We start from the raw sequence: 13,599 nt of genomic DNA, 5'->3' as shown, positions 1-13,599 counted from the left end.
GAGGGGGAGAGAGAGAGAGAGAGAGAGAGAGAGAGAGAGAGAGTGAGTGAGTGAGTGAGTATGGGGGAGAGAATGGATTGTTGATCAGAGCTCTAAGGAAGCTTAGAAACCATCTAGTCTAATCCCATCATTTGAGAGGAAACCAAAGTATGTCATAGTGGGGATTTCTCTTTGGGTATTGTTTATACTAGATAGCTGCTGAAGTCCCATCTAATCTTGTGGTTTCATGAGTTTGTCGTTCTATAAAAGATGAATAAATCATTCCTGTGTTGAGGTAGTTTACAATCTAGTAACTAACATAACACATGTACAGATATCTTCTCCCCCTCCCCCCAAAAACTATATGGCAAGGGAAAATGTGGTAAGAGAGGTATATGACTTTGATTATTATAACAGAGACAAATTTATCTTCCCTTATCAACTCACAGATAATGTAACTGAAGCTAATGAAGTATCCATAAAGCTAAATTTTCATTTTAGTTTGAATGAATCATCTTTCTTTGCACCTATAATAATTGAATCTTTAAGACCTAGCTCATCTCCTATTTTAGCAGTGAAACCTTCCTTCAACAAAATGGTCTATAGTGATTTCTCCTTCTGAGTATTTGCAGTACCACTCATTTGGGCAGTGGATATATAATGCTTTTCATTGTTAAATTGTTTTACTATGTCTGTATTTTATCTCCCAGGTAGGTTACAAAGTCCAAGAGGACAGGGGCTATGTCTGTCTTGATGTTACTCACAACTGTTATTTCATATCCATGAGCTCCAAAATTCCTTTATCTTTTGTATTTGTTTTATTTCATTCCACCTTTCTCCATTCCTTATAACCTCTGACCATGGTTGTGCTAAATATTTAGCAACTAGCTCTCCAAAAAGCACAAACACTTTTAAATTTAATCTTCATTATTAACATATTCTCAATCCCTTTCTTAAGTCTAGACAATCAACAAAACAATAAATCAAGCCCTGATTTGTAGTGTTTGCTGATTTCCAAGGTGTAAATACCTAAAATTTAAACTAAAAATTTAACATTTGGCTTTCCCAAGCCAGTAAGAGCTGGCTCGACCACATCTTTACCCCTAACCCTATTATTTGACCCCCTTTGACCCACCTATTCCTCTACCCCTACTTTCTTTCTTTGGCCCTCATGACTGGACTTGCAATCAGTTCAATTCTAGGCTATTTACTTTTGTCAGATCCCTTGCTCCTTGTCCTACTGACAGTCATGTATTGTCAAACTCCAGTTTTATATTACTCCCATGATCAACTTACTTTGCTCCTGTCCACAAAATTTTCAATGAAGCTAGAGAAAATCATGAATTGTACTGATTAAGTCCTCTACAAGTGTATTCAGGTGGGTCCTTGTAAAGCAACTTAATTGACTTGTTACCTCACTCACCAAAGCAGACATTTCAAACCTTTTTATCCCTCTTCAAAACTCCGGTGGTGCCCTATCACCTGACTTTTTTAGCTGAGGACGTAAGCTTCATATTTCACCAAAACAATTAAGGCTGTTTTCTAAGTGCTCCCTCTTCTCTCCTCTTCCTCCTCATCTCACACCACTCAGAAGTCTTCCTCCATTGTCTTTTCCTTTACACTCCTCTTTCATGAAGAGGTAGCCCTTCTCCTTGTAGAGGCAAACCACTCTATCTACACCATTGATCTCATCCCCTCCTATCTCCAGCATATTCTCCCACTGTTATTCCTATTTGTTCCCATTAATCTCTCCCTAGCTGTTGGCTCCTTCCCTGCTGCCTATAATTATATTGTTCTCCCCAATCTTTTTTTTTAAATCAAGAACAAAACCCCAACTTGATCCAACCAAACACACTAGTTATTGTTCAATATCAAACTTCTCCTTGGCTAAACTTCATGAGGAGATTATCTACACTGGTTGCTTCCAATTCCTTTCCTCTCACTCACTTCTAAATTACTTGCAGTCTGTTTTTTTATCACATCATTTAACTGAAGCTTCTTTCTCTGAAGTTATAAATGATCTCTTAATTGTTAAAAACAGTGACCTTTTCTCAATCCTGTTCCCTCCTGTGAAGCCTTTGACATTGTCGATTACCCTCTCCTTCTGGGCACTCTCTTCTTTAGGTTTTCTTTCCACTCTCTTTTCTGCTTCTCCTCCTCCCTGTCTGACTCCTCCTCATTCTCTTTTGCTAAATCTTCATCCAGATCATGGTCACTAAACATGTGTGTCCAATAAAATTCTGTCTTGGGTCATCTTTTCTTTCCCTTCTATCTTCTCCTTCTATACTTTTCCTTTATACTTGCTTGGTGATCTCATCAATTAGCATGGTTCAGATGTAATCTCTATGAAATCATTTGTGGGAATACACATATACATACACACATACCATATACATATATATATATAAAAACATACATATACATATATACATATATATTCACAAATTTTCGTACACACATATTGCTTGGTGATCTCATCAATTAGAATGGTTCAGTTGTAATCTCTATGAAAATGATTTGGGGAGATATGCATCTATCTCCACAAATCATTTTTATAGAGATTATATATATATATATATATATATATAACATATATATGTGGGTATGTATATATTTGTGTATGTCTGCATGTATGTATTTGCATGTGTCTATATGTGTGTGTGTATGTCTCTAGGTGGCACGGTGGATAGAGCACTGGGCTTGGAATCAGGAAGACTCATCTTCCTGTGCTCAAATCTGGCCACAGACACTTACTAAACTGTGTGACCCTGGGTAATTCACTTAACCCTGTTTGCCTCAGTTTCCTCATCTGTAAAACGAGCTGGAGAAGGAAATGGCAAACCACTTCAGTATCTTTGCAAGAAAACCCCAAAATCTTCTGGGAGCCAAGATTGCAGTAAACCGCCATAACTCTCCCATATTCACCTCCAGACAACCATAAAAACAAATCCTGGAATGGCAGAACTAACAAAAAGATGAGGTGAAACAATCTTTTAGCCCAAGAAACTTGGAAGATCATCAGGAAAGGTCTGTCTCACTCAGGTAAAATGGAAGTACAGTCCAGGACAGGAATCATCCCAGCAAGCCAACAGCAAGCTCTGCCTCAGCAAACCAGTGGGAGATCTTGAGCCCTAGTGTGGTGGAGCACGCAAACACTAACACCAAGACCCTTCATGTTTCTTAGCATAGCCAGAGGAACAGGTTGTGAACTGATCCAAACATTCTGGAGAGGAATTTGGAACTATGCCCAAAGGGCAACCAAACTGTTCATACCCTTTGATCCAGCAATACATCTACTAGGTCTGTATCCCAAAGAGATCATTAAAAAGGGAAAAGGACTTACATGTACAAAAATATTTATAGCAACCCTTTTTGTGATGGCGAAATATTGGAAACTGAAGTGTTGTCCATCAATTGAGGAATGGCTGAATAAGCTGTAGTATGTGAATGTAATGGAATACTATTGTGCAATAAGAAATGATGAGCAGGCAGATTTCAGAAAATCTGGAAAGATATGTATGAACTGATGCAATATGAGCAGAACCAGGAAAACACTGTATACTGTATTAGCAACATTCTGTGATGCTCAACTATGAATGACTCAGCTCTTCTCAGCAACACAAGGATCCAACACAAGTACAAAGGACTCACAAAGGAAAATGCTATCCACATCCAGATAAAGAACTGATGGGCTCTGAATACAGATTGCACCATACCTTTTTCACTCACTTTATTAATTTTCTTGCTTTTTTTTCCTTTTGATCTGTTTCTTCTTTCATAACTGTGACTAATGTGGAAATATGTTTTATGTGATAGTACACGTATAACCTGTATCATATTGTCTACCATTTTAGGAAGAGGGAAGGGGAGGGGAGAGAGGGAGGGAAAAAAATTTGGAACTCAAAATCATGTAAAAGTGAATGCTAAAAATTGTTTTGGCATCTGATTGGGGGAAAAAATAAAATACTATTTCAAAAAAAGTAAAAAAAAAAAGAAATAAAAGAAAGGAAAACCCTAAAATGGGGTCATGAAGGGTCAGACATGACTGAAAAATGACTAAACAGCAACAAATATATATATACATATACATGTATGTATGCATATGTATACGTATGTACACACATATACATCCAGCCCTAATCTCTTTCCTGAACTTCAATGCAGTAGCATTAATTGCTTCTTGGACATCTCAAATTAGATATCTGGTAGGCATCTCAGATTCAATACACCAAAACAGAATCTATTATTTTTCTCTCCAAACTTTCCCCTTTCCCCATTTTCCTATTACAGTCGAGGACCCTCTTCAGCCACTTAAGTTCACAGCTTTGTTATCATCCTTGTCTCCTCACTCTCACTCCACTTACACAATCCATTGACAAATCTTTTGTTTCTACCTTCCCAATACCTCTTGTATATATGCACTTCTGTCCACTCACACATCCACAAGCACAGTACAATCCCTTGTCACTTCTCACCGGTATTGCAATCGTCTTCTAATTGGTCTCCCCTGCCTCAATTCTCTCTTTATTCCAGTCCGTCCTTCATTCAGATGCCAAACTGACTTTCCTAAAGTACAGGTCTTTATTACCTGTACTTTACTGTGTATTACCCCTTTTACTCAGTAATGCCAGGGGCTACAGATTATTTACAGGATCAAATATATAAAATCCCGTTTGGCATTTAAAGCCCTTTACAATTTGTGTGTTTCCTGTATTTTCAGTCTTCTGATTATAGCTTATGTTCTTCTATAAACATGATCCAGCTCCATTGATTTGCTTGCTGTTTCTCATGTACTGGCTGTCCCCCATACTTGGAATGCTTACCCTCCTCACCCCCAATTTCCAGCTTCTCTAGACTCCTTCAAAACTCACCTCAAGCTTCATTTTCTGAAGGAGGCCTTTCCATACCCACTCTAGTATCTTCCCTTGAAGACTACTTTCCATTTATACTGCATATAGCTTGTGTGTACATACTTATTTGTATGTTGTCTTTCCCATGGTAATGTGAGTTCTTTGAGAGTAGGGGCCATGTTTTTGCTTTTCTTTATATCTCCAGCACTTAGAACAATGCCCAGCACATAGTAAGCACTTAATAAATACTAGTCACAGATTTTGTATTCCCCTCAATGCCTTCCACAATCCCTTGCACACAGTGAGTACTCAGTGTCTGCAGTTGAGGATGAGACTGTTTTTCTCAACACCTTTTTCTATGATGAATGTTGTCCTGAGTTCAGGGGAAATTGAAAATCTTTTGTGTGAACACAAATGAGTTAAACTAGCATTTTGTACTTTTCCAGCTTTAATCAAGTTAAAGCTGATACCTTAGTGATTTAAGATGCTATCCAGCTCTTATTTCTTTAAAAAAAACCCACAACTTTTTTTGATTATTTAGGATATTTTTGGAGTTATGGAAAGTAGGAGTATGAAGGAAGATTGGAGTGGGATAGTTATGAAAACTTCATTTAAAGGCTGAGCACTGTTTGAAAGCCTTATCTTCTTATCTGGAAAACGAGGGCATTGGACTGGATTCTTCCTATGGTTCATTCCCCTCTAACATTCTAAGATTCTTCTTTGAAAAGTAAATGGAATATATTTAGAGTGTAAGAGGACACTGGAGACAATGTCTACTGGCAGGCAAAAGCTTCTGCTGTTCCCCTCAGGTAAACTAATTGTCATTCGGGAATATGTTATAATGTCAGAATCCTGACCCAGATTCTTAAACTACAGAATTTCCACAGAAAGAAACAATACCTTGGCATGTTTTCATGAAGTCCCACAGATGAGCATTAAGTTGTTGTCCTAATATTAACTAAGTATTCATCCTGTTGAAATTACCACTGGGTAAATTATGGTTCAGTCATTGGCAGTGGTTCTTAATGGTTTCTTGTGTCGTGGACCCCTTTGGCAGTCTGGTCAAACCCATTGAACCCTTTCAGAATAATATTTATTGCCTATATTCATGACAGAAGGAAATACTAAATATACATTAGAGGATAGTTAATTTTTTTCCTGTACTAGTTCATAGACTCCCTGAAATCTATTCACACACCCCCTTAAGGATCTATGTACCCCAGATTAAGATTCCCTGGTGTAATGAAATAATAATATAGCTGTGACTTGGAACACAAATCCCTCCCCTGTCCTCTTGTTATTCAAAGTCTGATATAATAGAACATCAGAAAGAGGTTGCAGGCATCCTGAACCTGGAATCACAAAACCTGAGTTTGACTTTCAGCTTTATTCCTTATGACTTATTTAATTTCAGCTGTTTCCTTATTTAGGCAGTGGAGCAGATAGAGCACTGGACTTGGAATCTGGAAGACTCTTCTTCCTGAGTTCAAATCTGGTCTCAGACACTTACTAGCTGTGGGCCCCTCAGTTTTCTCATCTGTAAAATGAACTGGAGGAAGAAATGGCATTACGCTCCAGTATCTTTGCCAAGAAAACTCCACAATGGCATCACAAAGAGTTGGACACAACTGAAGCTGCTGAACAACATCTTTACTTTAAAATGAGGTGGCCTTTAGCTCTATTAACCTATAGTCCTTGCAAGTTTCAGTAGAATGTAAGGTCCTTGGAGGCAGGGATAGTTTTGTTTGTTCATTTGTTTGTTTGGTGTATAGCTATTGCTAGGACAGGACCTTGTATATATTAAGCCCTTAGCAAATACTTTTTGGTTGAGGAAAATTTGAATTTATTTTTAACCTGAAAAAAGGAGGAGGTTGGTATTGATTGAGAGGTAAGAACTAATACTTCAAGTAAACTGTTTCTCTTACACATTGTTGTCTTTTCAGTGTGAACAAAACATGTTGCTCAATTCAACATCCAATGGTACCTGCAATGGTAAGTTAACCATTGATACAGTGAATTTAAAACAATATAACCTGAATAAAGGTGGAGTCAAGGTAGGGGTGTATGTCACTTTTTACTCTGTTTTCATTTTCTGACTATTTTGTCCATGAAATGTACCTAATTATTTTCCCATCAAATGTAACAATACAAATGTGAATTTCTATACAGTATCAAAATAAGACATTTTCATGTCCTGAAATATATTTTTTAATCTGGAATAAAACAAGTATTTACATAGCATAGTACAATAGAAAGACGATTGCACATGAAACTGTAGAGCTTCTATGCACAACTTGCTATTCCTTTCAAATATGCCACAAAATCATCATGTAAATTTATTTTTTCCTTTTTCTCTCCCCCAAGATGGCTACCATTAGACACAAATAGGTATATATATGTAAAATTGTTCCATACATAATACTGTTTATCAGTTTTTTCTCTGGATACAGATGGCATCTTTCTTCATATGTCCTTTATAGTTAATTTGGGTATTTATAGTAGTCAAAGTAACTTATTCCTTCAAAATTCTTCTTAATATTGCTGTTACTGTATACAAGGTTCTCTTGGTTTTGCTCATTTTGCTTTTCATTATTTAGTTCAAGTCTTTCCATGTTTTTTCTAAAATCACTGAGCTTATCACTTATAGCACAATAGTATTCCATCACAATCATATACCACAACTTGTTCAGCCATTCCCCAATTGATGAACATCCCTGCAATTTCTAGTTCTTTGCCACCACAAAGGGAGTTGCTATAAACATTTTAGGGCACATAAGTTCTTTTCCTTTTTCCATAATCAATTTTTGGAAATAGACAAGTAGTGATATTACTGGGTCAAAGGGTACGGATAGCTTTAACTCTTTGGGCATAATTCCAGATTGCTCTCCAAAATGAGTGGATCAGTTCACAATTCTATCAACAATGCCACAATTTTTCCATATCTGCTCCAACATTTGTCACTTTCCCTTAATATCATTTTAGCTACTCTGGTAGGTGTAAAATGATATCTCAAGATTGTTTTAATTTGCTTTTCTCTAATCAATAATAATTTAGAGCATTTTTTCATATGACTGTAATTGTTTTGATTTCTTTATTGGAAAACTGCCTGTTCATATCCTTTGGCCATTTATCAATTGGGGAATGACTGGTATTTGACAAATAAGTTTGACAAAGATCTTTACATATTTTAGATAAGACCTTTATCTGATAAACTATAACATTTCCCCCCCAATTTTCTCCTTTCCTTCTGATCTTGGCTAAATTTATTTTGTTTGTACAAAACCTTTTTAATTTAATATAATAAAAATTATCCATTTTACACCTAACTTCACTCTCTATCTTTTGTTTATTCATAAATTGTTCATCTACCCATAAGTCTGATGTGTATGTTCCACAGTCTTCTAATTTTCTTGTAAAATCTCTCTTTATATTTAGGTCATGTGTCTATTTTGACCTTATCTTGGTAAATGGTATAATATCTTTAATACAGTCAGATGCTATAGTTACACTAAAAAATTCAGTGGCAAATCAAAGCATTTATAAGTATAATTAAGTCTAACATGTCATATTCATAATTAATGACCAGATAGTCAAGGCTTTAAAAATTTTTTTGGACAATTTTCTCAGGCCAGCAAGGTAGTGGCTAGAGCTTTGGACTTAGAATCAGGGAAGGCCCTGATTTTGAATCTTGCCTCAGAAACTTAGTTAGTCCTGTGACCTTGAACAAATCTATTAGCCTCAGTCAGTCTGTTTCTTCATTTGTAAAATAGGTTTAATAATAGCACCTATCTCACAGCATTGTTGTGAAGATCAGACTTGGTATCATTTGTAAAGTGCTTTGCAAACCTTAAAACACTATGCAAATACTAGTTATTATTATTACTATTTGGGTAGCTAGGTGGTGCAGTGGATAGAAGGACTGAGCTTGGAACCAGGAAGACTCATCTTCATGAGTTCAAATCTGACCTGGGACACTTACTAGCATGAGAGTTGGAACAGGCCCTGTTTGCCTCAGTTCCTTATCTGTAAAATGACCTGGAAAAGGAAATAGTAAACCACTCTAGCATCTTTGCCAAGAAAACCCCAAATGTGGTCATGTAGAGTCAGACACAACTGAACAACAACAATTATTTATTATTACTGTCAGTAAGCATTTATTAAGTACCTGCTATATGCCAGGCACCATGCTAAGTAATAGGGATACAAAGAGGCAAAAAACAAATAAAAAGTAACAGTCCTTGCTCTCAGTGAGGTCACAGTCTAATGGGAAAGTTAACATGCAAACAACTATTGTAGCGATTAAAAAAGTCCGAGAGACAGTTTCTGGATAATTTAATCAATATCTTAATACAGCCAGCATGATTTTAATAAAAGGATGGTTATTTGGCCATCTCTCTTAGAGATTAGACCAAAGAGCATCATGATGGCGGGCGCAGGGTTATATGTGTTTTTGGAAGACTAGTGGCAGTCAACTCTGATTAACACAGTGTGGGCTATATTAAAATGAGGGACCGAGAATGGAGTGATATCATGTCACTTTTGGACAGAGAATCTTATATCTATACCCAAATGACCCCCAGCTTTGGGCAATCTAATCAAATGATTTATCCCCACCCAAACCTGAATAGAACATAATGGGCTTCCCCAACTTTGATTAAATTCCTGGTAAAATTGAGTGGGGTCTGACCAAGATTGAGGAGAGTTAATTCAATCTCATTATCAGTAATGTCCTTCAAAAGACTGAACTTTTTACTTTTTAAAGTTAGGGTTGTAGAAGAAGAGGAGAACTCTAGACCTCCCCAAATTATTGGTTATTAATGACCATTTCTTTCACTATATACAAACAAGCTGTATACAGTTGTCCCTTCCACATTACAGTTTTCTCCATTGCAGTCTTGATATATTGTTGGTCCTCATAAGAAATCAAATTGTGATGCCAAAACTTTCATTGTTGAGATAGATAAAGTAAGGATTGATAAATTTTTGTCCTTACCTGTGATTTCACAGGTGTAGGTGAGGAAACTCTCCCTCTTTTCTATGCATATCACAGCTACTCTGTAATACAGAATCTTAGAGAGCCACCTGAGTCACTGAGAGTGTAGCATCACACAGCTGGTAGGTATTAGAGGTATTACTTTAAGCTGGATTGAGAAAAATGCTCATGAGAATGGTATGTGAGCAAATAGAGACAAGTTTTCTTTTGTGGGGAGACTCAATAATGATCTTTTATTTTGACCTTCATTGAAATGGCTGTTAGAAACAATGAGTCCTTATATGTTTATGGCTTTTATCTAAATTGCACTTAAGGGTTTATTTGGCCCCAAATGTTTTTTTCCCAGCTCCTAAATGGTTTTTTACATAAAGTTGATAAGGAGTGGTCTATTGACAACCACTGGGGAAGTTTTTGTCTATATTATTTTGGTCCAAAATAACTTATTGTCAGACCCATTGATGGACCATGTGAAGGCTTTTTTTTTTTTTTCCTGGCTAGGCAGTGGGGTTAAGTGACTTGCCAAGGGTCACACAGCTAGTAAGTGTCAGGTGTTTGGTTGGAGGTCGGATTTGAACTCAGGTCCTCTTGACTTCAGGGCCGGTGCTCTATTCACTGCACTACCTAGCTGCCCAATATGAAGGCTTTTAATAGACATTTGTGGAAAATATTCTGAATGAAAGGCTTTAATGAACCACTTTGTAGGGCAGGAGATGGTTTTCTCATCATGAAATTAATGTCTCTAGTCATAGATGCTGGTTAATTCTTGGTCAAAATTTAGGTTTGTTGGTGTGTAGTCTGGAATTAGCAGCATTTATCCTGCACTGAGAGATGCTGCGGTGATCAGGTTTATATGGTCCAACCTTGCTGTCATCCTGTTAGAGAAGATCTGTATTATCATCTCAATATTTATCTTACTTTTATCCTGGATTATATGACTATAATTGCTTTGGTTACTTTACTTAGAAGTTTAGAGTAAAAATATAGCCATGAAGATAGACAAATGCAATAAGAGAATTGAGAAGAAAGGGGTACAAAATGGGACCTTTCCCTTTTTAGGAAAACTTTCCCCATTCAGGAAAACTCATTAAATGCTTCATTTGGATGACTTTGTTGTTTAAGGATACAGCAATAGTATTGATTCCCTTTGAATGTCTCCCCTCACTCCAATACCACCCTGTGCCATGAACATCCATCATCTTTGTGTGTGCCTCTTCCCCTACCAAAAAGAAAAGAAAAAGAATGCCTTTATCTTTATCTCCAGGAATGAAATGCTGAGTCTTGCTCATTCCTGTTCTTGGCCATTAAGTCAGCTTGACACTCAAACTGGGCAGTAAAAGACGTTTTAGTGACTTGCTCATAACATGAACAATAAAGGCCCTGATCTCATTTTCTGGGACTTTTTTCCCACTGGACCAGTAAGTTGTCATGATTCTGAAGCTGCCAATTTCCAGCCCAGAAGACAAAAAATCTTAAAGGGCTGCCTTTGGCTCCATGGCCACTTTTCTTTCTCTTCCCTTTTACTTTCAGTTGTGCCCACTGAGCTCTTCTAAAATGTTTCATCTCAAATGCTAGTATGTCATGCGACATCCTGGGTGTTGAACATTTGTACAAAGTTATTGAAAGGATTGTAGTACCAAAAATGGCATGATGTTAATTTCCACATAGGTTACCTGCCTCTTACAAAAATAAAATTTGTAGGTTATAATAGTTATGGGGAGAAAAAATAGGAAAAAAATCTGTTTCTTGAAGGATTTGACTCTTTCTTGATTTCATTGTTGTCTAATAAGATTTTGAGGTCAGCATTGAATCTAGGATGCTCGTCATTGTAATGATAATAATAACTACCATTTATATATAATTTTAAGGTTTGCAAAGAACTTTGCATGCATGATCTCCTTTGATGCTTGTAGTAATTCTGTGAAGTTGATAACTTTTTTTAATCACTATTTTACAGAAGAGGAAACTGAGGCTGAGAGAGGGTTAAATGATTTGCCTTCGGTCACAGATACTAGGGCTTAGAGGCAGGATTTGTAATCATCTCTTTCTGACCCTAAATCCGACTCTCTACCAATGCCTAGAGTAGCTATGTAATCGATTTCAAGAGGTATAAACGCAATTCGTTGTGATTTGTCTAAGTTAATTAGTAATTGTCTGGTATCCTTTATTCTTTGCCTCTTATTGAACCATTGGCAATTTAAAACACAATTAAATCTTTCTTTGGAATGAAAATTGAGGCATATAGACTGAAGAATAGCCCAGTATCAAGGCTTTAAAACTTTTAAAATTGAGAAATAGTAATGCTACTTTTTTCCTTTTTTAAATTTTTAAATTTATTGTAAACTTAAATATAAAACAAGGAAAAAAAAACATTGCCATGTACACAGCAGAACATAAGAGAGGATTCAGTATAAAGCAATAAATTTCTGTTTGAAGAAAACTATATAATAAATACTACACATTGTTTTCAAAGCTATCTTTTCTTTGCTTCCTTGAAGGTTTTCTTTTGTCCTCTACTGTATACTTTTTACTTTATTTTTTTCCCTTCCTCTGCCTCCCCCAGGCTACAATTAAGCATGTATACACACATACACATACATACATACATATATACACATATATACATACATATACATAGATATTCATACACATATACACTCAAATGCATATATGTAAAGTAATAGTATATTTTTATTAATTTGGGGGAGGGGGGGCAAAAAACATTCCTTTAGGCCAGCGGTTCTCAAACTTTTTGGTCTTAGGATCTCCTTACATTGTTAAAAATTATTGACAATCCCCCGCCCCTCAAGAATGTTTGTTCGTTTGAATTATATTTATTGATATTTACCATATTAGAAATTAAAATGTCAGTATTATTATAATAATTGTTTTAACCTCAAGGATCCCCAGAGAGGGCCTCGGAGACCCCCAGGGATCCCCAGACCACACTTTTAACAGCTGCCACTTTATGCAAACAGCCTCTTAATATTTGCCTGGTAACTAAATGCAAAAATGACATGTCAGTTGCTCTGTTTTCATTGTTTTCTATGCTTCCTCCACTGTTGGAAATTGAAATCATGGATGATTTCATCTTGTGTGATTCTTACCCATTTCTTTTCTTGAACAAACCATTTATGACAGGCTCAGAACTTTGGATGACTTTTTCCAGTTCTTTTAATATTTTATGAAAACTAAGGCAGCCCTGGGGTGTCCCTTAAGTCTTTCATTCTCACTAATGACTGACACCTCCTTTTTGGGTCATACCTGTCCTGAAGTACATTCTGTATGTGCTGCTACCTCCCAAGCACAAATCATTGTTGCCAATATGCTGTGGACCATAGACTCATCCACTTCACTTCAGGGTTCTATATTTAGAGCTGGAAAGGAATTTAGAAGCCATTTAGTCATATTCTCTCATTTTAAGATGAAGAATCTGAATCCCAGAGTGGAGAAGTCACTTGGTCAAAGCATGTGGCCATTATTAATTAAGCATTTATTAAGTGACTACTGTATACTAGGCTGTGATTTTTTTTTTTTTTAAAAGAATTCCTGCCACCTAGGAGTTTGCACAGAGGTGAGAATTGTAATGTGTTGTGTGGAACAGCAAGGGGGCCAGTTTATCTGGACCTTGGAATGTGTAAAAGGAAGTAATGAGTCCCAAGCCTTTATTTAGCTTGTGGAACTTCTCTCAAATATGAGCTTTTTTATTTCCTGATCCTCTTAGCTGAGAGTACTCCCTCCCTCCCTCCTTTTCAAATTTTCATGTGTAGATTTACCTGT

General features: G+C 36.5%; 1 protein-coding gene across 2 annotated transcripts in view; it reads left to right on the top strand.

Annotated features, from left to right (window-relative positions):
• Positions 1-13,599, top strand: part of SLC26A7 (solute carrier family 26 member 7) — a 274,022-nt gene that overhangs the window by 250,351 nt on the left and 10,072 nt on the right. For both annotated transcript variants that reach the window (XM_027856958.1, XM_027856959.1), the window contains exon 15: positions 6,773-6,821. In XM_027856958.1, the coding sequence (XP_027712759.1) occupies positions 6,773-6,821 (49 nt within the window). The remainder of the gene's footprint in view (positions 1-6,772; positions 6,822-13,599) is intronic.

Source organism: Vombatus ursinus, unplaced genomic scaffold (genome assembly GCF_900497805.2).
Source record: "Vombatus ursinus unplaced genomic scaffold, bare-nosed wombat genome assembly UNPS02011767.1, whole genome shotgun sequence".
Lineage (NCBI taxonomy): Eukaryota > Metazoa > Chordata > Mammalia > Diprotodontia > Vombatidae > Vombatus > Vombatus ursinus.
This window is presented reverse-complemented; position numbering and strand designations above follow the sequence as displayed.